Source organism: Rhinolophus ferrumequinum, chromosome 8 (assembly GCF_004115265.2).
Source record: "Rhinolophus ferrumequinum isolate MPI-CBG mRhiFer1 chromosome 8, mRhiFer1_v1.p, whole genome shotgun sequence".
Taxonomy (NCBI): Eukaryota; Metazoa; Chordata; class Mammalia; order Chiroptera; family Rhinolophidae; genus Rhinolophus; species Rhinolophus ferrumequinum.
In genome coordinates this window covers 38,606,031-38,631,004 of record NC_046291.1, presented here as the reverse complement: position 1 = coordinate 38,631,004, position 24,974 = coordinate 38,606,031, and the positions used below count along the sequence as shown (strand labels likewise).

Here is a 24,974-nt window from a genome sequence, read left to right as displayed (position 1 = left end):
TTTCAACCTAATTTTCATGCCCCTACTCTAGACCCTTTTTTTCTTTCAGTCAAAAAATATTTATTATGCCCTTATTAGGTAGATGATAAATATCAAAAGCTTTTTAAAAGTGCACTTTTGTACCTATAATTTTGTTTGTTTACTCTTTTAAAAATTGTACTAAAATTTATATAACATAAAATTTACCATTTAAACCATTTTCGTGGGTACAATTCACTGGCATTAAGTACATTCCCATTATTATGCAACCATCACAACTATCTATTTCCTGAAATTTTCTTCATCCAAAATGGAAACTCTGTACACGTTAAACCCTAACTCCCCATTACCCCCTCCCCCCAGCTCTAGTAACCACCATTCTACTTTCTGTCTCTATGAATTTGACTATTCTGGGTACCTCATGTAAGTGGAATCATACAATATTTGTTCATTTGAGTCCGATTTATTCACTTAGCATAAAGTTTCCAAGGTTCATCTATGTGGTAGCATATGTCGGAATTTCATTCCTTTTTAAAGTTGAATGATATTCCCTAACCTCTTATATATGGAAAGTAGATACCAAAACCAGGAAAGTTTTGAACTGGAACAGACCATAGAAAAACCATCCAACCTCTGTGCCCCTTCCTTTTTTTTCCTTTTTTATGTTTACAAACATGAGGAAAACAAGTCCCTGAGAGCTTCCAGTCCAGTGGCCAAGCATTCACACCTGGTTAGTTAAAGGCAAAGCAGACCCTAAGAACCAGCTCCCCTATGGCCTAAACAGGGGCTTTTTCTACCACACACCCACGTGGCCAATATAGACAAGGGAAGATGAGTGTTACATGAGTTGGTGTTGGAAGTTAAGTGTTGCAGGAATTCAGAAGGAAAGATACATTGATCTGAGCATCTCCCTTAATGGCTGAAAAATGTTCCATCAAAAAATACTCAAAATGGACTTAAGAATTAATAGGACCCCAATTAACAGTGATCAAAATGATAAATAATATTTTACTAGAAAGGATTCTTTCTACAAGCCATGCATGTGTGCCCTTTCTTTTTGCCTTGAATTATGCTTTAAATTTGTATTTTTAAAAATAGTTTTTCTTTCCTACAGTTAAGATGGAATTTTAAAAAGCAGATTCAGTGTGACTATGTGATTTCAGGTTTCATTTGTGACACCACAGTTGTTCTAAAAACATCTCTGAGCATGCAAAAGTTTAAGCATACAGTTGGAACACAGCAGACAGAAAATTTACATAAATGAATAGTTTCTATTTAGTGAAAATGTTACTAACAATGGAGAAGAGGGTAAAAAAGGGTCACTATCAAATTTAAAACTATTTCTAAATTGATTATGTTTTCATAGTTTTCAGATGAGTTCTGGGACGTCTTTGAAATGCATACTTTATACAAGTATTATGTGTATGCTAATGTGGAATACTTATTATATAGATCAACTTTCCTTTCTCTAGCATTTAATTTTTGCTACAAAAACGACAATATAAGTAGACCCCTAGCTGACCAAGGCCATCATTCTTACCCTGTTTCCCTGAAAATAAGACCTATCCGGACAATCAGCTCTAATGCGTCTTTTGGAGCAAAAATTAATACAAGACCCAGTATTATGTTCTGTTCTATTCTATTCTATTCTATTCTATTCTATTCTATTCTATTCTACCCAGTCTTATAGTAAAATAATACCTGGTATTATATTATATTATATTATGCTATGTTATATAAGACCCAATCTTATATTATAGTAAAATAAGACCCGGTCTTCTATTCTATTCTGACCCAGTCTTACAGTAAAATAAGACCCGGTCTTATAGTAAAATAAGACTGGGTTTTATATTAATTTTTGCTCCAAAAGACACGTTAGAGCTGATTGTCCGGCTAGGTCTTATTTTCAGGGAAACACGGTAGTTGCAGTGGCTATAAGGTTCCCTGTTCTGCTCCTACGTAAGTAACCAGTGAGAGAGAGGTGACTGTTGCACCTGGTGTTTCCTTAAAATTTCAGATAAAAATCAGCTGAGTTCCATTCCCTGTTTTTCAACCCAGATCTACTAAATCAATATCTCCAGGGGAAAAGTCCAAACATCTATATTTTTAACAAGTGTCTCAATTAATTCTTGATCTTGCTAATTTGGAAAACACTGCTTTAGCACAAGATTTACAATCCCAGTTACAAGCTACCAGAACAGCATTTGAGACAGAGAATATCTTTGTGGTCTATTGCTTTGAGCACGATGAGTGAGCAAGATGTGGGCTAATGCGGTCCATTCGTAGCCTTAAAAGAGCTGGGTAGGGTGAGGTGGACTGATCAGCTTAGCAATGGCTGTATGTCAACACTATTTGAAGGTTAGAAAGGAGGGAGGGAGAAATGTTAAGGTTAAATAGATGTATTTACATGTTCCACATTTAATATCTTTTCTAACAAAACCAAATCACACTTACTATTTTAATCAACTAAATCTTGTCAAGTAGGTCACCTCTACATGACAAGCATAATTTCAGATTCTGACTTGATGCTTAAGAAATGTGGTTCAGTTGCTAGTCTACAGAATATATGTAGACTTTTATATAAATAAATATGGGCACACATACCTAATGCCACCTGAGTAATGCTCGTGAAATCCAAGTACAATAAACAATATGACAAGGATGAATTTTGTATTTACAAAACTGAGAGGACATTCATCAGCCAAGATTTATTGAACACCTCTGAGGTATGTGAAAAGAGTCATAGAAACCACACATATTTAAATCTCCTGCCAGACACAGCATAGATAAGCAAACGGATGTACACTGGGTTGGAGAGTTGGGATAGAGATTTGGCCTGCCTCGGTTCTCCCGTGGCCCAGGTGCCCAAGATGACGGAGCGTCAGGAATGGCTCCTGGACGTGCCAACTGTTGAAATGACTCTCCTCTCTACACGTGCGAGTATGTGGATGCACACATGTGTGTACTCACACCACACACACACACACACACACACACACACACACTCCTTTTAAAAAACTTCCTATCAAATTAGAAACACATACAGAAAAGTATGCAAGTCCTAAGTGTATAGCTTGATGAACTTACAGTCAACCCACCCATATAACTATCACTCAGGTCCAGAACATTATTAGTGTCTGAAAACCTCCTTCATATTCCCCATCAATAACCCCTCCTTCTTCTCCAAGGGTAACCACCGTTGTGACTTTTAACCTTTGAAGTTAGTTTTGCCTGGTTTTGAACGTCAGATAAATTAAATTGCACAGCACATATCTTTTGGGTCCGACTTCTTTCACTCAACAGTATGTTTTCCTTTCGTGGGATGCATCCACATTGTTTCCTATGGCAGATATTAATTGTTTCATTTTCACTGCTGTAGAGTATTATGTGAACATGCCACAGTTCATTCTCTTTTATTATTGATGGTTATTTCTAGTGTTAGGCTATTGCAAATTATGCTGCTCATAAATATTCTTGTTCTTGTCTTTTAATGTATATGCGTATCAGTTTCTGTGTGGTATACATTGTCTACAAGGGAAATTGCTGGATCGGAGGTTATGCTTATATTCAACAAAGTACAAATAATTTTCCAAAATGATTGTACCAATATAACTCACACCAGCATTTTATAGGAGTTCTCATTGCTCCATAGCCTCACTAAAACTTGAAATTTTCAGTCTTTAATTTTAGCTATTTCACTGGACATGCAGTGGTATACTGTTATGATTTTAAGTTGCATTTATTTTGACTACGAATGAGGTAGACTATCTTTCCATATGTTTATTGGTCCTTTGATTATCTATCCTCTTTTATAAAGTATTGTTCGAGTTTCTTGCCCTTGGACTGATTCTGAGAGGGTGAGTGGACGTTAGGTATAGAAGGCAGAAGGAAGGCATGGCAACCAGACAGAACAACATGTGCAAATTAATGGTTTGGATAGAGCATGGGAGCAAGTGGACAGATAGTGAGAAATCGGCTACTAAAATGCTAAACTTAAGCAGAGCCTACGAAGCGATGACAACAATATCACACAGACTGAAGTAAAATGACACCAAAAAAGTACAGGCAGTCCCATTCTGTACTACTTAATGGATTCTGAGAAATGTTTAACAGTCAAATACTTAAAAGTTGAACAAGGCTTATACATTGGGAGGCCAATTTTGTTTCCAATGAGCTAAAGGGTAGTATTTGTAAATCCCTAGTAATTCTTATGGTTCAATTTCCCTCTGGTGGTCCAGGTAACCAGGTGGGCAGATGAGCATCTCATATGGCTATCAGGGGCAGCTGCTGTTAGCAAGTTGCCCTTTACCCATCCCTCAGTGCTCCAGCAGCTGAGCCAGTTGAAACATGTGCTCTTAATGTTTCCCCTCCCCTTCTGCCAGGGCAGTAGCCTCCAGTTTTTAAACTGCTCCCTAAAGCAGCTGTAAGTATGGTGCAAAAGGGAAGAGGAACTAAGTCTCTGTTTCCCCTACAACAGCAACGTGAGCTAAATAGAGCCTTGGGCCAGCCCCTCAGCATGTGCCCACCAAAGGAGACTCCTGAACAGCGGCACCACCTTGAGACGTCACCGCAAACACCATCTTGTAAAACACCGAGGTATTTCATGGTGTTGGCCTTTTCCCCCAGCAGCAATAGCTGTCAGGCAGGGCCAACTTACAAGAGCTTCAAATTGCCGCTCCTAGAGGATGAGTAAAAGACTAGATTCAGGATGTGAATGGTACAGGTAGGGTGGAGTGACTCTGTAACAGGAAAACATGTAGGCTCTGCAGAAGTCGTGGGTTATCTTCAGGAAGAAGGGAATGCCAACGGAAATGCTTTGACCCACTTGCCTATTCATCAGGGAGCAGCTCTGTGTTTTCTGAGGGCGTTTATCTATGTCGTCACACTTCTGTCACTCCGAAGAACAAAAGGGCAGGCCAGCTTCTGCTACAACCAGGCTCTTCACACAAGAATGGATGCCCCTGGCCCTAGAATCTGCACAAAATATCCTGACAGAATAGCCCCTTCACAGAATAATGACATTCTGGAGCCATCTGTAGCTGGTCCACCACGAAACCGGAGTAGTCTTGCAGCCTCCAGGAGCCAAAGTTTCCACCCAGATGCCCAGAAATTGCACTAATCAGATCGGGCCTACATAAAGGAACTTTATTCTGGGCCATTCAGAATCACAAATAGTTCCCAGCCATTTGGATTTAATGGACTAATAAATATTCAGAAAAGATTTCAGTGACCCATATAAAGTTGCCGACCTCTTGTTTTCTCAAGTAAGGACATGTGACTATGGTTTCTGTGAAGATATATTTAATAGTCATAGCTGCCATTTGTTATCTACTATATGCAAAGCTCTGTGCTGGATTCTTTTCCAGAAATATCTCATTTGATCTTCACAAGGACCCTGCAAGGTAAACATTATCTTTGTATTAGAGATGAGGAGAGCAGCTCTTACCTGATGCTACACAGCTAGTTAATGGCAGAGCTAGGTTTTGAACCCAGGTTTATCTGATTCCAAAGCCTATGTCTTTCCCACCATACTGTTTATCACATCTGAAATATGTATAAATTATTCAGATATGATTTTTAAACCTCTGCTGCTCTGATGAGATGACAGAATGGTCCGAAATTAAAATCGAGTTTTGTCTTTATAGAGAGATTTGGGTTTCCAGGAAAAGTCTTAAGAGCTTTTTTTTTTTTTTTAACTGACCTACTTCAATTTAGTCAATATTTCTCCAACTGGACATGAAAATCTCACAAAAGCTAAAGGGACTATTTAACAGGCAGATATACATTTGGTCTGAGATGGTGAGGAATATAACTTCTTTAAACCTGGTCTGCTCAAATGTGATTTTTTTTAAAAAAATTTTATTGGACTTTATTGGGGAACAGTGTGTACTTCCAGGACTTTTTTTTTCTTTTTCCAAGTCAAGTTGTTGTCCTTTCAATCTTGTTGTGGAGAGTGCCGTTCAGCTTCAAGTTGTCCTTTCAGTCTTAGTTGTGGAGGGCACAGCTCAGCTCCAGGTCCAGTTGCCGTTGCCGTTGCTAGTTGCAGGGGGCACAGCCCACCATCCCTTGCGGGACTGGAGGAATCGAACTGGCAACCTTTGTGGTTGAGAGGATGCGCTCCAACCAACTGAGCCATTCGGGATGCAGTTCAGCTCAAGGTGCCATGTTCAATCTTAGTTGCAGGGGGCGGAGCCTACCATCCCTTGCGGGACTCAAGGAATTGAACTGGCAACCTTGTGGCTGAGAGCCCACTGGCCCATGTGGGAATCGAACCGGCAGCCTTCGGAGTTAGGAGCATGGAGCTCTAACCGCCTGAGCCACCAAGCCGGCCCTCAAATGTGATTTGAAATAGGTTGTCACAAAGTAAGGCTTATGAGAGGTTATTTCAATGTTCATTGCATCATTAAAGATTTCGCTGTGAAAGTGAGTAGTTCCATGTTGGAAAGACTGCCTCACAGAATTAAATTTATTGACCACATACATGGGAAAGAGAACCCTACCCCATTTTTACTGTTTGGCCAGAAAACAAAAGACAGAAGGATAGTGTTGGCATTTGCTAAGATTATCAAGGTCTCTCTTTCACGAGAGGTGGGCTGAAGTGTATTCCACTAAAATTTGTATGGTGAAACCCTAACCCCCAATACTTCAGAGTGTGACTGTATTTGGAGATAGGGCCTTGGAGGAGGTAATTAAAGTTAAATGAGGTCATATGGGTAAGCCCTAATCAACCTGAAGAGGGAGACCCCAGGGATGTGCATGCACAAAGGAAAGGCCGTATAAGGACACAGCCAGAAGGTGGCCCTCTGCAAGCCAAGCAGAGAGGTAGGCTTCAGGAGAAACCAAACCTGCCAACACCTTGGTCCTGGACTTCTGGCCTCCAGAACTGTGAGACACAAATTTCTGTTGGTGAAGCTATTTCTGTTGTTTAAATGTTGATGTTATTTTGTTATGACAGCCCTAGGAACTAATACAAAAGGAATTAGATATTCTCCATGGGCTGTGTCTCCCATGGAGATGCCATGACAGCCAGGAAGAGAGACATCAATTGAACAGGATGGATGAGTTTTTACTATCCAGCAAAAATGGTTTTCAGTGAGACTGAGGATCAGCTGGGGAAAAGGTTTTTCTGCAAGTAGAAGGGAAGTCAGGTGTCAATTAAATAATGATTTATAATAGTCAAACTAGCAACAGCTACTGGGTGTGGGTTTCTCTATTCTTTGCTATATAATGTACCATATAATAACATTCTTATGATTATTTATCCAATAACTACTCATTTCCTTCCTTAGATAACTGCTAATAATCTGTGAAAGAATTTTATCGGCTAGAGTACTAGCTAACAGTGTGGGCTTCTGCCTGATTTTCTGGGCTTGAAACCTGTCCCAACCACTTCCTAGATGTGTGATTTTAGGGCAAATTAACATCTGTGCTTCGGTTTCTTTATCTGTAAAATGGAGAGAATAATACCTTCTTCATAGAGTTGTATGAGAATTAAATGAATTAATATATGTAAAGTGCTTAGAAGGATATAGTAAGCACCTAATAAATGTTACCTATTATTATTTTAACTCAGTGCTTTCTCTGCACATAGATAAGTGATAGCAGAACCATTAGACCTACATGGCTCCACCAACATATATGACACCAGCTCCCCCTCCAAAATTGCCAGCATAGTGGTAAATTAAAATAAGCAACCTGAAGAACCATAGCTATTAAATCTCAGTGTTTAGCATAATCTAGGAGGCTGACAAAAATACAGATTTCTGGGCTCTGTGTTCAGAGATTCTGATTCATTATGTTGGGATGGAACTCAGGAATCTGTCTTTTTAGTAGATACCTTGAGGGTAATTCTGACACAGATAGTTCTCAGAACACCCATTAAAAAATACTAAAGGAATTTCAAAGCTATTAAATTATGGTAAATGTCATAACTTGCTAATCATGTTCATTTGAGTTCATAATAATGTTCACTCAAAGTATTTGAAATGTTTAAATAAAACTAACTAACGAGTGTATAAATTTGTTTTTAAAAGAGATTTATCTAAAAGAGATTTCCAGTCAAGATAGCAGAGTAGGTAAATACTGTGCTTGTGCCCTCTCATGACTACATCAAAATTACAACTAAACTGTAGAACAACCATCATGGAGAATTGCTTGAAGTCTAGTTGAACCAAAGCCCGAAAACTAAGAACACTCAGAAGAAGCCACCTTGAGACTGGAAGGAGGGGTAGAGACACGGAACTGGCTGTTCCTATACCCACGTGTGACTGTTAAAAATTGAGAGAGATATATCAGCTGCACAGGTCCCCCCCCAGAGGAGCGAGGGATCCCAGACCCAGACCAGGGTCTCTAGCCCAGGGTTCCAGTGGTGGGAAGGAGTCCCCTTAACTTCTGGCTATGAAAACCAGTGGAGATTGTGGCTGAGTGAGACAGAGGGCGGTGAGAGTACTAGGCTTTTCCTCTTAAAGGGCCCAGGCATGGACTTACTCACTGACAGTCTTACTTGCTCTGAGCATCCGTGCTGGAGCAGCAGCTCAAAAGGTGCCAGGAACATATGGGGAGGAAATGAGTTATCTGGCTTAAGGGCAAGGGCCAGAGGGGCAGCTTTCTCCCAGACAGAAGTGCTGGCAGAATCCATTCTTTCTTTGTTGAGTCCTCTCCTCTCTTAGTGTGTAGATGTAGGCAGCTACTGTATCTGAGTCTCAATCAACCTAACTCTGGCCTGGTGATTCCCTGAGACCCAGCCCCATCTAACTTTCAGGCACACCCAAGCTTTTATCTACAAAAAGCCTGTCTTGGCTCATGCTGAGGATTTTCCTAAAATCTCTCAAAAGTTCACAAAACATAACATGCAGCAACTGGCTTTGATGTGTCCCATACCTCTGGCTGCTCAGCCCCAAGCCTGGCACTAGCAGCAGCCAGCCTTGGTTCACAGCTTGGCCTGTTGAAGCACCTTCAAGCCCAGCATGGGTGGTAGCCATCTGCGGATTGCTTTGTGGCTCATGCCAGGTGGCCCAGGCATGGCACAGGCTGTGGATGAACTTTGCCTGTGACAGAGCCCCTCCCAAGAGGGCCCTGGGGCTGGCATACCTGGTGGCCAGTTTTGGACCATGTCTGAGCATCACTCAGCCACCTCCAAGGACGACACACCCAAAGGGCCGACTGGCCAGGCACCAGAGCCCTGCTAAAGTGAATACTGCTAGAGTCAACCCCCTCACAACAGCTCCTCCACGATATCACAGCCAGTCTTCACAGTCAGCCCTCCCACTGATGTACAAACAACAATCAAAGCTCAGCTACAACAGGAGGACACACACAACCCACACAAAGGACATACAAGTAACAGGAACACCTGGTTCAGGTGACCAGGGAGACCGTACCACTGGACCCCCACAGGACACCTAGTACATAAGGCCACTCTACTAAGACTGGGAAACATAGCAGCCCTACCTGATACATAGAAACAAACATAGGGAAGCAGCCAAAATGGGGAGACAAAGAAACACGTCCCAGATGAAAGAACAGAACAAAGCTCCAGAAAAAGAACTAAACCAAATGGGGACAAGTAATCTACCAGACACAGAACTCCAAACACTGGTTATAAGGATGCTCAGTGATCTCAGGGAGAACTTCGACAAAGAGAAAGGAAACATAAAAATGGAGATAGAAAACATAAAAAAGAACCAGTCAGAAATAAAGAATACAATAACTGTAATGAGAATACATTAGAGGGAAGCAACAGTAGATTAGATGAAGCAGAGGACTGAATCAGTGATGTAGAAGATAAGGTAGCAGAAAACACCCAATCAGAACAGCAAAAAGAAAAAAGAATTAAAAAAAAAAAAGAGGATAGTTTAAGGGGCCTCTGGGACAAGATCAAGCATACCAACATTTGCATCATAGAATTACCAGAAGAAGAGAGAGCAAGGAATTGAAAACCTATTTGAGGAAATAATGAGGGAAAACGTTCCTAACCTGGCGAAGGAAATGGATATTCAAGCCCAGGAAGCACAGAGAGTCCCAAACAAGATGAAGCCAAAGAGGCCCACACAAAGACACATCGTAATTAAAATGTCAAGGTTAAAAAAAAGAAAGCATCTTAAAAGAGAAAAAAGAAAGGCAGTTATCTACAAGGGAGTCAGCTGATTTCTCAAGAGAAACTTTGCAGGCCAGAAGGGATTGGCACAAAATATTCAGTGATGAAAAGTAAGGACCTGAAACCAAGATTACTCTACCCAGCAAAGCTATCATTTAGAATTGAAGAACAGATAAAGAGCTTTTCTAGATAAGAAAAAGCTAAAGGAGTTCATCAGCACTAAACCAGTATTACGAGAAATTTTAGGGGGATTTCTTTAAGATGAAAAAAAAGTTAAAAATATGAATAATAAAATGGCAATAATTACATATCCATCAACACTTTAAATGCAAATGGATTAGTGCTCCAATTGAAACATAGGGTGGCTAAATGGATAAGAAAACAAGAACATTCCATATACTGCCTATAGAGACTCACTTCAGATCAAAAGACACACAGAGATGGAAATTGTAGGGATGGGAAAAATATATTTCATGAAAATGGAAACAAAAAACGCTGGGGTAGCAATACTTATACTAGAGTTTAAAACAAAGGCTATAACAAGAGACAAAGAAGGACCCAGGAATCCCTCTTCTGGGTATTTATCCACAGAAACCCAAAACACCACTTCAAGGGGCTTCCATATGTTCAATGGAGCATTGTTTACAATGGCCACGATGTGGAGGCAGCCTGGGTGTCCGTCAAAGTATGAAAGGATAAAGAAGACGTCATACATGTGTACATGGAATATTGCTCAGCCAGGGAAGGAAATAGGTTCTTGCCATATCGACAGCATGAATGGACGTGGACGGTATTGTGTTGAGTGGAGTAGGTCAGACAGAGAAAGACAGATGCAATGTGATTTCACTTATATGTGGAATCTAAAGAACAAAACAAACTCATAGATACAGAAAACATTTTGATGGTTGCCAGATGGGAAGGGGGATGAGGAAGTGTTTGAAAAAGGGGAAGGAATTAAGAAGTACATATTGGTTGTTACAAAGTAGTCATGGTGATATAGGGCATAAGGAATATAGTCAATAATATGGTAATAACTATGTACAGTGCCAGGTGGGTACTAGTCAAAGGGATCACTGCTTAAATTATTAAATGTCTATCCACTATGCTGAACACCTGAAACTGATATAAAATAATATTGAATGTGAACTGTAATTGAAAAGTTAAAAAGGAGCGGGGGACGGTGACAGGGAATAAGAGGTCCAAATTTCGAGGTATAAAACAAATAAGTCATGGGGATGTAATGTACAGCATGGGGAATATAGTCAATAATACTGTGATAATGTGGTACGGTGTCAGATGGCTGCTGGACTTATCATGGCGATCACTTCTTTGGGTATAAATGTGGAATAACTACGGTGTACACCTAAAACTAATACAATATTGTATGTTAGCTATATTTTAATAAAAACCTTAATAAAAATCATCTAAAAGATAATATCCACAAGTATCAATAAGAGCTATTAATAAACCTGAAGAACTTCTGTATTGTATGTAGTCCTCAGTTTCTCTGTAGACAGTTAACCTCAAGTTAAGTCATTCAAGTGAGAATGAATTACCTGGTACTAATACTCCCCTCAGAGTTGTGGCCTCCCTGAGCGAACTAAATTGAGGACAGATAGAGAGGTATACAGTAAAAGCAACAACTTACAGAGAAGCACAGAGAATGGTGGCTCAATTCATTTGAAGGAAATGGTCCATTCAGCTGGAAAGTAGCAGGCTAGCTATGCAAATTAATTAAAGTCTTGCATGTAGATGTTGACAGCTCCATTTTTTAAGGAGCTTGGACCCTGGAGAAAGGTAAATAGGTGAAGAAGTGCTAGGTTCTTACAGGATGAGATTCTTATAGGATAGCCGGAGAAAGGTTAGTCCCCAGCTGACACCGGGCATTCACGCTGGAGCTTGACAAAATGTGAGAGAGTTGGCTAGGGTCAGAATAAAGAGTGATTAAGGTTGAACTTGGGGATAACTTTGGAACTGAAAATCCTGATTATTGTTACAAAAAAAAATTCCTAAAATATGTGTACTTATAAATCAGAGGACTGTAATCTAAAGCTGGTATTTCTTTCTCAGTGGTCAAGTTGCTATGTTCCAGTGGGATGAGAATGGTCATTGTTAAGGAAATAAAGGTCAGGTTCAAAGAAGAGAAACTCCAGCTCCCTGGGGCAGCTGTACAGAAACTTACCAGGGCTGACTAGATGAGCTTTCTTGTGAGAGAAGGGGTGGGCTGGTCCTGGAGCTGGCAGCATCTGTGAGTGGCTCACCTGAGTGTGCTGAGGGCGCCAGAGGGAGAATTTCTTGGTGTTTCTGTTAGGGAAAAAAAAAAATTAATTGGTTTTAAAATGTTGAGTAAAACAGACAAAACTGATATTGTTTACCTAGAAAGCATTCAAATTGGACTCCTTAAAATCTTCATTCTACGTACTTTTAAGATAAAAAGCTATTTAGATAACGGTTGGCTCCTTGATTCTTTTCCCTTTACTTATAAAAAATCTCGGAACATTCACTAAGAAATCAAAATGATCAAAGTTACTGATCATTTTGTTTATACTCAAAGTTTATACTCATGGGATTTGTATATTCCACTAATACATAAGTATCTGACTATGTATATGTTATATATAACAATTTATAGCATACAGATGTCATAAATTATTTCTAATTCAAAGTGCCTCAGCCATATTAATGTAATGTTTCTCGTAGTGTTTAGGTTCAAGTAAATCAACATGAATTTTTGAACATATCACTCATTCCTGAAAGAAAAGTCATTTTGCAGGCAGGTGCTTCTGTTTAATTTTTAACTCCATCCTCTCTACCACCTGACAGTTTTTTTTAACATTATTAGCATAGTACTACTTTGTTTGGACAACTATCTCCAGGAATTGAGGAATTCTTGTGTTTCATGCCTAAATGTCCCAAAATATTTTAAAATGTAATTTCTTATTATAAAAGCAGCATATATTTATTGTAGGATATTTGAAAATTATAGAAAAGCATAATAGAAAAAAGTCACCCACAATTCCAGTACTCAGCGATAACTAACATTAAATATCTATGCAACTATCATTAAAACATCTACTAGACTTTCAGTCTCTCTTTGTCTTTCTCTGTATATATATATGGATGTATTACACATACACGTCTATGTGTATATATATATAAGCTCAAATTAGTAACATATATATATATGTTGTTTTTCCGCCTAACATTATAGCATTAACATATTTCCATATTAAACATTCTTCAAAACCATGATTTTAAGGACCACATAAGTAGTCTTACATTTTTACCAATGTTTAAGATTATTTTAAATTTTTGCTACTGTAAATAATATTAATCCTTCTTGCGCAGAAATATTTTAACTTTCTTGACACAAATTAAGGCAGGACTGGAGTTACTGGCTAATAAGGTAGTGACATCTCTAGGCAGTGACTTGCCACCTTTTTCTCTAATCGCCCTTAGGAAACCCAGTGTTTGCATGCCCATCAGGGAAGTAGCAGCACCACTTTCACCACACCTTCCCCGAGAATGAACGTTAACTTGAAAGGCAGCTTTGTCTATCTAATCGTAAAGAAGGACATCTCATTGTTTTATTCACTTTCCTTGTATTACTGTTAAGGTGGGACATATTTTCTCATGGTGGTTGATCCATAATCTTAAGAGTTTTTTGTTTGTTTGTTTGTTTTAGCAAATGTGTTTAATTCAAACCAGCTATCACAATCCACAATTAACTTAATTGTATAGACTATTCATTTGGGTACGAGTTCTCAGTCTCCTAGTCCATTTAAGGAGACTTTTTAAAAAACAAGTGCCTATTATGACAATAAAGAGCATGGGCTTCTGTGTAAGACTGCTGCTGAGGCCTGCCGTTTAATCTTGTGTAACCCTGAAGAGTTACTTAACCTCTTTTAGCTCCAGTTTCCTTGACTTTAAGACAGACTGATAATCCTCACCATAATTCTCACAATTAGACAGCAATTATTAAAGCTTTCACCAAAATGTAGCTATTACTGAAAGAGGAGAAACATTTTTCTCCTAATTACTCAATAGGTACATCAAAGTGTTACAGCACATGTCTTAGAAGCCAGAACTTTTCAAGTCCCAACAAGTTGCATGTTTTACTTCATTTTAGTATTTAAACTTTTTCTCGCTAGAAGAACAGCACCGATAATGGGACTTTTTTTATCGGCAAAAAAAAAAGGTGGCCAGGAAATCGCTTGCGTTACTAGCCCAAGAGTCGCCTCAGTCTAGCAGGATACAACAGTCCTTTCTGATGTGGTGCTTGGTATTTTAGGAAGTTGCCCCAAAACTAATAGGATAACTCCTCTCTCACTTCTCCCACCTTGCCCCAGGGGGTGAAAGAAACAACCCTCCTTCAGCACTGCCACTAGGCCTGCGTGATTGTTCTAAGCTCATTACAAGACTTGGGCTTTCTTTTTAACATCACGCTTCTGTGTCCACCTGTCTCTTTGTCTAGAGATTTATAAATGTAGATTGTCCTTGAAAAACATTCTTTTACCAAGAATTCAATTCTTTGCCTAATGGATTTTTGAGACTATAAATATTTTCTAAAGATTTTCAAAAATGAGTTTCAAATTTTAGATATCTAGTCTTCCACACTGAGGATGGGACTATGACACATATTTGTTGTTCAACCCTGCTGACCAGGTTGACAGCCAGATGGACTGTTAGTATTATTGCAAGCACTCTGACATCATTCTCTGAACAGCTTTCTCTTTCACATTCTTGTACTTTTCCAGCTGACAGCTGAGAAGAGGGTGGGTGCGGATTCCATCCACAGCTGCAACGGAAAAGCAAGGTTCTGAAATGTCAGATATCCTCCGAGAGCTGCTGCGTGTCTCTGAGAAAGCTGCCAACATTGCCCGGGCATGCAGGCAGCAGGAAGCTCTTTTCCAGCTACTTATAGAGGAAAAGAAAGAAGGAGAAAAGAACAAGAAGTTTGCAGTTGATTTCAAGACCCTGGCTGATGTACTGGTACAGGAAGTTATAAAACAGAATATGGAGAACAAGGTAAGAAAGGTAACAGCTGAGGTCATTGCAAAATATTTGCCCTTGTGGTTTTTGTCCCGATAGAATAGCATGCCCCCCACCCCACCCCCATAATACAAGCACCTTGGGTTCAAATAAACAAACAAGTTAGTTTTTTTTACCCCCTTGTGTTTTACAATATTACCAAAATGTTCACTGCAGAAAAATTTAAAAACACAGAAAAGCAAATAAGGAAATAAAAGTCACAATTCTAACAGCTAAAGAGAAACATTTTAGTATAGAACTTGTCACTTATTAATGAGTTCCTTTTTAATAAATAGTACACATTCTTTGGAAAATAAGTAAAAATAATAATCCTTTTAATCCCACCAATGGAGAAAACCACAGCTATGTTTTGCTAAATATTGTTAGCATGTTTTCCTTCTATGTGTGTGTATGCATAGCACATATAATTTATTTCAACAGAGATGAGAACATACTATTTTATAACTTCTTTTTACTTGATACAAGTATATTAAGTCCCACTTTTTTGACGTAATCATTTATCTAATGGTTGCCTTTGTTACAGGCTTGTAGAGTCCTGGAGATTTAAAGTACCCCTTATTCTAGTAGAAAAACGTTGTTTATAACTAACAACAATTGTAATTCTAGCTATCTTCAGCTGATTGAGGGGAAAACTGTATTCATAAATCATAATAATAAAAAATAACACTAATAGACACTTATAAATGAATACTGTGTGTCAGGCACTATTCTAAAGGCATATATAACTTTTTAATTCTTATAACAATTTTATGAAGAACTATTATTCCTATGTAATGGCTAAGACTAGCACAGAGAGGTTAAGTAACTTACCCAAGGTTACACAGCAAGCAAATGGCAGGGCCAGATTTTGAACACAGGCCACCTGGCTGGAGTCTCTGCTCTTTGCAATACTATATTGCCTTTTACGTGATCTAATAATGATATATATCTTTTTAGATCTGGGAGGATAGAACTTTATGACAGAAAGCACTATAAAATATTGGAATAGTTTTCTATGAAATTCTCAGAATATTGGGAATCATTTGGAATCATTTAAGTGAAATCTTGACCACAGGCAGGAAGAGAGAATAAATGACTCCTTGAAACCTCTACAAACAATACTTTTTCATGTGCTATACTATCTGGCTCCAATAAACTAAATGAAGCAAGTTTATATTTGTTACCGATCAAAATAGTTGGGTACATGGAATGGTTGAGCAACTGGATTAGAAACGTATCAACATTAACTTTTATGAGCTAATATTTGCCCCAAAGCATTATAACAAGTTCAGGCAACTGCTCATTGATGAGGTATATATGCCAGGACTTAGGAACAAATCCATGATGTTCACTTTTGGCTCCACGAAATATCGTGGTTTCATGACTCTCACATCCTGTAGCCTCAGAAACAGGGCTGTGAGCAGGCGTGGGAACTGAGCTGCAGCCCTTCCTGAACAGGCTCATCGCCAGCCCTGCGGACTTGCACTGTTCTTCGAAACTGAAAAATAACAAGCCGTTGTGGGCACTATGAAAGCTATTGGCCATCTGCAAATGACCGAGTTCAAATATTTGAAGCATTTCCTTGCTTTTGTTTCCTGAGACCATAACGCATATCATAATTCACAGATTTTGGGAAAAAGTATCTTTATGGGAGGGAGGATCAGAAGCAAAATATACATGAAAGCTTCCTGGTCATGAAAAGATGAGAGAACATTCTTAGCTCCATTTATTTGTTATTCTATATTGATGCATAAATTATTGGTCAATAAAATAGTTCCCTTCCTTTTTTGCTGTATCACCTTCCTATCCTGAAGGGGAATGATACCTCCACCAGGTGAAGAAAACATACCGGAAAATGAAAACAAAATGTAATGTTATCCTCTAACCCCTCGTTTCCAGTCTCAAGTAATAATTTTAGGTACTTGATCCATAATACTAACTTGTATAAGCTACTAGGGTGCTAATTAAGAGCAAAAGTTAATATATTTCCTTTGCAAATATTCTAGTTCTATGGCCCTGAAGCAGAAGGATGAAGTTTCTAGAAATTCTTCCGCAAACTCAACAGGACATAAGGAAACCCGACTTCTATCATGATTTAGACTTTTTAAAGGGGCAACGGAGCAAGAAAATATTAGAAAACTAAGGATTGAACTAAGCTGATACTTTTTTATACTTAGGTTGATTTCTAGAATTGTAAATTTCTAAATTTCAGATCTAATTGTGCTATTTAATTTGCAATATAAAATGGAAACCTATTCAGAATTGAACATGTGGGTTTTATTTTTTTATTGTTACTGTTTTGGCTTTTTGTCATACTCTGTCTGAATCATTCAGTTTCCAGGCTTGGAAAAAACAATTTTTGGAGAAGAATCCAATGAGTTTACTAATGAGTTGGGTAAGTATACGAATCTTAAGTATTTTTATAACTTAATGATCATATAATATTCTAATTTTCAATTTCATTATAAAATAAATGGATGTTTGGAAGGCTTTCGGGTAAATGACAATATATTTGAATGTTAAACTCCATTTAATACCTCGGAATATTGTTCCATTTAAGTTAGAAAAATATGGTATCTTAGAGTTATTTAGTAAGTCCACAAGTATTATTTTAGATATAAATCTGTAGCATTTAATTAATGTATACTTTCGGAAAGTTGCATGGTCCTTTGGGAATCTAATGGAAGCTATAGATGCCGCAGAAAAATGTACATCTACACAACTGTTCAGACAATTTCAAGTCCACGGTTTCAACCCATCTGTGGGCCTCCTGGGAGTTCATGGACCTTGGCTGAGAATGTGGGGAAGCCCTGTCCCTGGCTACTGTGTGATCTTGAGCAAATCACCTCCTCACTTCCCTGGTCTCAGAACCTCTGTAAGGGGACTTGGACTAACTAAAAAGGTTCCTTTCAGTACCAAGTTTTAAGTCTCATTTAATTAATTTTCTGTGTGCCAGATTCTCCTTTGATGATGAACCTCCATGTTCCCTGCGGAGAACATCAAAATCTCCATCTGATTCTTTTCAGATAAACCTTTTTATTTTCAGATTGAGCTTTTTGTTTGCTTAATGGTAGAAGATTAAAATAGTGAACTTTAAACACTGATCCCGTGACAACAAGTTAAACATCTAGAGGCACATTTACAAAGGAAAAAACTAATTTCTGGATTAACTCTGGAAAATTTTTTTCTCTTTCATGGGCTGTGTGTTAAAATGCAATTAATTCTGTGACACACAGTAAGAAATCTCATTTAAACTTCAGGTTAAAAAAAACCAAACACCACCTGTGACTAAGAAATCCTACATGTAAAATCCTGTTTGATTACTTAATAAACAGTTATTTTACTATTTCATTTCTCTAGTATAGGGGCAAAAAGGCACTCCCCATATATTTTCCTGGGACTGAAGGAGAGATGGGCTTTGCACGTTGGAGGGACCGAAATGTAGAGAAGGGGGGAGGACTGGTGGATGAGGCAGGAACAGATCATGGAAGGCCGTAGGAAGGAGTTTGGGTTTCCCTCTAAGTGTGATGGGAATTCACTGGAGAACTTTAAGCAAAGAAAGTGATGTGATATGACTTGCTACTCTGAATGACTCTTCCTGAGCCCAGAGAAGATCCTTAGTAAGTGGCAACGATTAGTAGTATTTTCCTCAACTTCAAGTCTAATTTAATTTGAATTTAACTTGACTAAATTTAAGTGAATGTTGCTTGCTGATTCAGAGCCATCACTGTAATAGTCCTACTGCACTTTCCCAACTTGAATGATCATATGAATCACCTGGGGATTTTGTCAAAACTTAGTAAGTCTAGGATGGGGCCTGAAGTTCTGAATTTCTAACAAGCTCCCAGGTGGTGCAGATGCTGCTGGTCCTTGGAATGGCTCGGGTAGCGAGGAGTATTTGTCTATATACCTAAAAAGCCCCAAAGTGCTGTTTTATTCATTTTTATAAGTTTATATTCTCCCTTGCTGTAACTTTTTGTTGCTATTAATTTGTCTACTTTTGCCAGCCTCTTCCTGACTTTTGTTGGGAGCTGGAAACCAGATTAAACAAGAATCAAAGTAGAGGCATGCTTAAAGGGATGGTAAAGCACCCAGACTTTGTAAATTATAGTTTCATTTGCTTACATCCCACTTTCCAGTGAGTTTCACAGAGGAGAACTATTCTATGTATGTTATTTAGAGTCACACAGTTTTACTCCATTAAAGGTTAGTATACTTCAAGTTATCTTACTGTACTGAGCATGAACAATTTTTCATTAAGAGCAGCACCATAAAAGAGGTAGAAGCACTTTGGAGTGCTAATGAAAACCTCCGTTCTTTTCAATAACATTCAAACACAACAGGGTGGCCTATGTATATGAAAAGTGCAAAGACAAAAAACATGAATAAAAGATTGATTATCAAGGACTCAGGATTCAGGGGTTTTAAACTGGCCCATGTGTCCCCTTAAACTGGATACAAAATTATGTGCATGTGCCTATGTGGGCATTTCTCTGGGGAGAAGCTTTGGTTTCTGGAACCCATCCCTCACTATTCACAGTAAATGCATGAGTGACCTCTGGGCATCTGCGACGTTATGACCCCCTCCGCCCAGCCCCTGTGATTCTGGCAGCCGGCCAGGCTAGGGACCACTGGTGGGGATACACTGCCCTCACCTAATTGAAGTGCACAACGCTTGCTCCTCCCCCGTTGTTCTTTCTCCCCTGAAACTCTTGGAATGTAAGGACTTTTAGTTTGCCTTGACTCTAGGAGAAAAGATTACCTTGCGACTGTGTCCAACGGAGAAAGAAACAGTAGAGCTTCTTAGCAAAGTCCTTAATGGTAACACGTTGGCATCTGAAGCGTTAGCCAAGGTTGTTCATCAGGATGTCGCCTTCACTGACCCAACTCTGGATTCGCTTGAGGTCACCATTCCACATGACATTCTGGGAATCTGGGTGGATCCCATCGGTAAGGAGAGGATATCTTGCGTTTGCTCTTGCTCATTTGTTCTTTTTAGTAATCTTTGGGGCGGGGGGCTTAGAAAAATAAAAATTGAATATAGTTTGACTCTCATGGACGTTTTAAAATTTTTTAAGTTTTAAAATGATAAATGAAGACCTGAGGTGTATGTTATGGTGTGTTGTGTTGTAAATACATGTATATTACATATAACAGATGTTTGTGTTTGTATCTGTGTGTTTGCATGTACACGTACACACACACATACCCCTGAATTAAGTCACCTCTGGAAGACTGCAGGGGCCACTCTGCTAAACAAGAAGTGACAGCAGCCATAACTAATTGAGCACACGGTCAATTAAAGAGCACTCAGCTCTAGCGGATGGCTGCCCTATGGGGAGTACAGTCCAGATCTTCAGACTTTTAAAAAGAAACTGAAGTCCAGGTTTTAGTGAGATCTCTCATTTTTAACTGCTGCCTGCTAATTCAATTAAACAAGAAAACAATCAAAACGACTGTACAGATCACGCAAAACACAGCTGAACATGACTCATGAGCAGTTGGTCTGTGAGCCCTGTGTAAACCTCACCCATTATTGTTTTGGTCATGATGGTGATAGAACCATCATCTATAGCTCATTGTTTTAAAAATGATTGTATTAATACAGTGCCCTACGTATTCATTGTCAGAAGTCCCCCTTTTTTTTTCTTTCCCACCTGCCTGGCATAGTCCACCCAACACAACTGGCACCATTCATTACACTGGGCGGGAAACTCCCCCAGGCTTCCCCTCCGACAAGCACATTAATATAACATTACAGAAATGCCTTCGATCACCAAGGAATTATAGAACATTCAGCCAGTGGATTATACATGCAAGCTAAGATTCTTCCAGTTTTTTATCACTGGTAAGGGGAAATCAGAATCAGTGAAGATTGCTGAGGGACAGGGATCTCATGTTTCTTGGTTCTATCCTGAACTTATGCTATTAGCTAGCTCGCTGGATTTTTTTTGCCAGGCACGTCCTTAATTGGGTGTTATTAACTCACTCAATGTTGGCAGTCAGCTTCTGGCATGTATGTCTCTTAGGGAGAAACCAAGCTCCTCAGCTTCTTTTGCACAGGAGCCCCATTTGTTTTTTTCCCTTTTGTGCTACCATTACTTTCCTCCTAATTTGAGCAACAACCACAACAAAAAGGTAATTCAACCCCTTACAGGTTCCCAGAAGGAGGCTTTCCCCATTCAGCTTGGACCTGTCCACTGATTAGTAAGAGCTCTAGGGAATCCTACCAGTTATCTTGAGTTCTTAGCTTTTATGTGCTTTTGACATGTGATGAATATTTGAGTTCATTATATACAAGGTGCTATGCTAGATGCCACAAGAACTATAGACATGTCCTCTCCCTTCAAGAGTTCTGATACAGTCAGGAAAATGAAACACAAGCAGCTTAGAAGTGAAGTACAAGAGTTCAAATTCAATAGAAGTGACACCCAAAGGCAAAACCTGATTGGTTACTGTCTTTGTCCATTCGGGCTGCTGTAACGAAATGCGATGGACTATGTAGCTTATAAGCAACAGGAATGTATTTCTCACAGTTCTGGAGGCTGGAAGTCCAAGATCAAGGTGCCAACATGGTTAGGTGAGGGCCGTCTAACCAGCACCTCACTGTGTCCTCACATAGGGGAGGGACTAGGCAACTCCCTGGAGCCTCTTTTATAGGCCACTAACCCCATTCATGAGGGCTCCACCCTCATGAATGAAGGACCTCTCAAAGGCCCCACCTACTAATACCATCCCTTTTGGGAGTTAGAATTCTGGGGGATACAAACATTCCGACCATAGCAGTTATTAGATTAGCGGAAGAAAGAAATGATATAGAACAGAGTTTATAGATGTATTCATCATTATTTTCTAAATAATCACGACCTGAATCCAAACAAATTTGCTTCATTTTAAAGATTCAACTTACCAGTATATAAAAGGTTCTGCTGACGTTAAACCCAACCACGGCATCTTCCCCAGTGGACTTCAGTGCGTCACCATATTAATCGGTGTCTACGACATACAGACAGGAGTGCCCCTGATGGGGGTCATCAACCAACCTTTCGTATCACAAGACCTAAGCACCCTCAGGTAAAAGACGAACACTTTCCGTATATGCCTTTTAGTCTTTGCGACCTTAGCTTTGCTTATGGTCAAGATGATCACTCCAGGTGACGTGCCTATGACTCGCTAGATTGGGGTGTTCCTACTAAAAGTCTGCAAGTTCAAACTCATGTTCTTTCTAGGGTTTGGCATAATTTTCTTTGGAGCTAGGGGGCATGCTGGTAGAAATTTTTAAAGAAATAGTGTCTTGGAGAAATCATAGTTTTGTATGTGGAATATAGAAATCCTGTTCCCTGTTTCCAGAATCCGTTCAAAACCAGATTGACAGAACGGTGGGAATACTGTCTTCTAATACAGTTGGAACAAGATAGATGCTATCACTATATAGCCTGTTGAATTTTTACACAATTTTAGAAGAAATTCAAAACGAAATGTGAAAATTATCCAAAGAAACGAAGAGTAGCTACGGCCAGGATTAGAACCTGACCGTGGGGCGCGCTTCCTATAAATGTGTCAGTAGTACCTCCTCCCTCTTCACCCATCCACGGACTCCTGCACAGAGGGCATCCCGCTGCCTCTGGTCAGTGGCCTGTGCCTTGGGGTCCACTCCAGGACATGGCAGAGTCCAAATGGAAGCAAGAAGCTTTTCTCCTGTGGTTTCAGTTGTTTATTCAAGTAGGTCATGTCGTTCTATTTGTATAGGACTACATATTTTTACTGAAATCTGAGTTGCTTCAGGTAACTAAGAATTGTTTGCTCTTCAATAGTCATAAACTACTCCTCTGGAATTTTGACATTTTCCCCCTGCTCCTGCCTTCTTCCAAACCGAAAATGTGTTTCTGTTATCTTTAAAGGGTCATTAAGAAATTTAAAAGAACTGGGACTGGATGCAGATGTAATCACGGCCTAGAAATGGCTGACAAAGTAGTGGCATAGGTTCTGGAGTGAGATTTCTTGGGTTTGAATGCACATTTTACCACTGACTCACATTCTTACACTTATATTCTCTAAGCCTCAGTTTCCTCTTCTGTAAATAGCATGAGTTACCCAACATATACGGTAAGTCAAACATTGAGAAGTGATAGGCGCTATTATTATTTTTGTTGCCATAAAGGCGTCCATCTTTCTTGGTGTTAAAGCCAAAGCGGTGCTCGTGAGTAAGAGATTGACAAGGAGTTTACCAAATGAAGACAAATTTATAAGGATTGTAAAAGATTTGCAGATTGTAAAGATAGATTATCTGTTCATCTTTTTCCCTATTAATCTTTAAATGCCAGAAGTGGCAATGAAATTTTGTGTGTTCCTAGAGGCCTGGAAATCCCACAAATACTTTAGCCTTGCCCTACATTGATGTGATGATGCTAAATAAGTGAAAGCATTCGTAATCTGCAACAACACAGACAGCTGCATGCATAGGAGTAATTTTTAGACATTAATTAGCTACTTGGTAGCTCTTCCTAGATTTAAGGGCAATGAGACTCAATAGAATTGTATTTTTTCATATCATAAAGTTGGAAAGTGACATGAATAATAAAAAAACCAATGTGATAACCTACCTCCACAAATGGAAAGTTCTCTTCCACAGGTGGAAAGGACACTGCTACTGGGGCCTCTCTTACAGGGGGACCAACATCTATTCCCTTCCGCCCCTCATCTCGAAAAGAAATGGCAGTGAACCCCAGGGCCAACTAACAGGAAACACCCGCTCTGAGGAGGAATCCTCTCACGTGTTCTCAGCTGTCATTAGTACGAGTGAAAAGGAGACTATCAAAGCTGCATTGTCACGGGTGTGTGGAGATCGCATATTCCGGGCAGCTGGGGCTGGTTACAAGAGCCTGTGTGTTGTCCAAGGTCTTGTTGATGTTTACATCTTTTCAGAAGATACCACATTCAAGTGGGACTCTTGTGCTGCTCATGCCATACTCAGGGCCATGGGTGGGGGAATGGTAGACTTAAAAGAATGCTTGGCTAGAAATCCCGAAAGGGGGCTTGATTTGCCACAGCTGGTGTACCATGTGGAAAACGTAGGCGCCAGTGGAGTGGATCGGTGGGCCAACAAGGGAGGACTGATTGCATACAGATCAAGCAAGCAGCTGGAGACGTTCCTGAGCCTCCTCATCCAGAACCTTCCACCTGCGGACACACACAGATGAACCTTCCCCTCGGTGTCCTTACAGACCTGACTGTGAAACTGTCACCTCCATCTCTATCGTTTGAAGATAGCTTTGTCCTATTGATGGTCAACGTTCACCTTCCTCTTGGGAGGAGCATTTTTTCATTATGTGTCATAATAATGTTAATCTCAATAAATAAATGGCATAATGTTAATTTCAATAAATAAATGACATTCATGCAGCAATTCAACAGATGTGTGACATTCTTACAGTGAATATTGTGCTATCAGTGTTGCTTGAAACACTTCAATACTGACGAGGAGGAAGACCTGCTCAATTAGTAAAACTCCTCTAAACATCTGAGTGATAAGTAAAATGTTACTGAAATATTAGGGAGCGCATAAGAGGCGGTCGTGCTTATGTTTTGTTTCCTGTCTTGAAGGGAAAATCTGCAGCTTTCGCCTTTGGCAGAACATTTAGAACTGTGAATCGGAGGCATAATTTAGGCAAGTTCATGTACTTTCAACAGTATTCTTGTGTTTCTTACAAGAATTAAAGCCTGGAGCCTCCCACTCTCTCACATGCTCTCTCAGTCTCTCAGTCTCTCTCCGTCCTTCTCTCACACACACATTCTCACACCCTCTTTCACATACACACACCCTCCCTCTATCTCTCACTAATACTCTCCACACACACCATTTCAGTAG

At 39.5% G+C, this 24,974-nt stretch overlaps 1 protein-coding gene across 3 annotated transcripts in view; it reads left to right on the top strand.

Moving 5' to 3' along the window:
* The window catches only part of INPP1 (inositol polyphosphate-1-phosphatase), a 28,157-nt gene extending 3,640 nt beyond the window's left edge, over positions 1-24,517 (top strand). For 2 of the 3 annotated variants that reach the window (XM_033111866.1, XM_033111867.1), the window contains exons 2-6: positions 14,833-15,103; positions 17,441-17,501; positions 19,856-20,056; positions 22,006-22,180; positions 23,739-24,517. In XM_033111866.1, the coding sequence (XP_032967757.1) occupies positions 14,900-15,103; positions 17,441-17,501; positions 19,856-20,056; positions 22,006-22,180; positions 23,739-24,306 (1,209 nt within the window). In that variant the 5' untranslated portion in view covers positions 14,833-14,899 and the 3' untranslated portion in view covers positions 24,307-24,517. The remainder of the gene's footprint in view (positions 1-14,832; positions 15,104-17,440; positions 17,502-19,855; positions 20,057-22,005; positions 22,181-23,738) is intronic. The other variant, XM_033111868.1, reaches the window with a different exon arrangement.
* Positions 24,518-24,974: the final 457 nt, after the last annotated feature.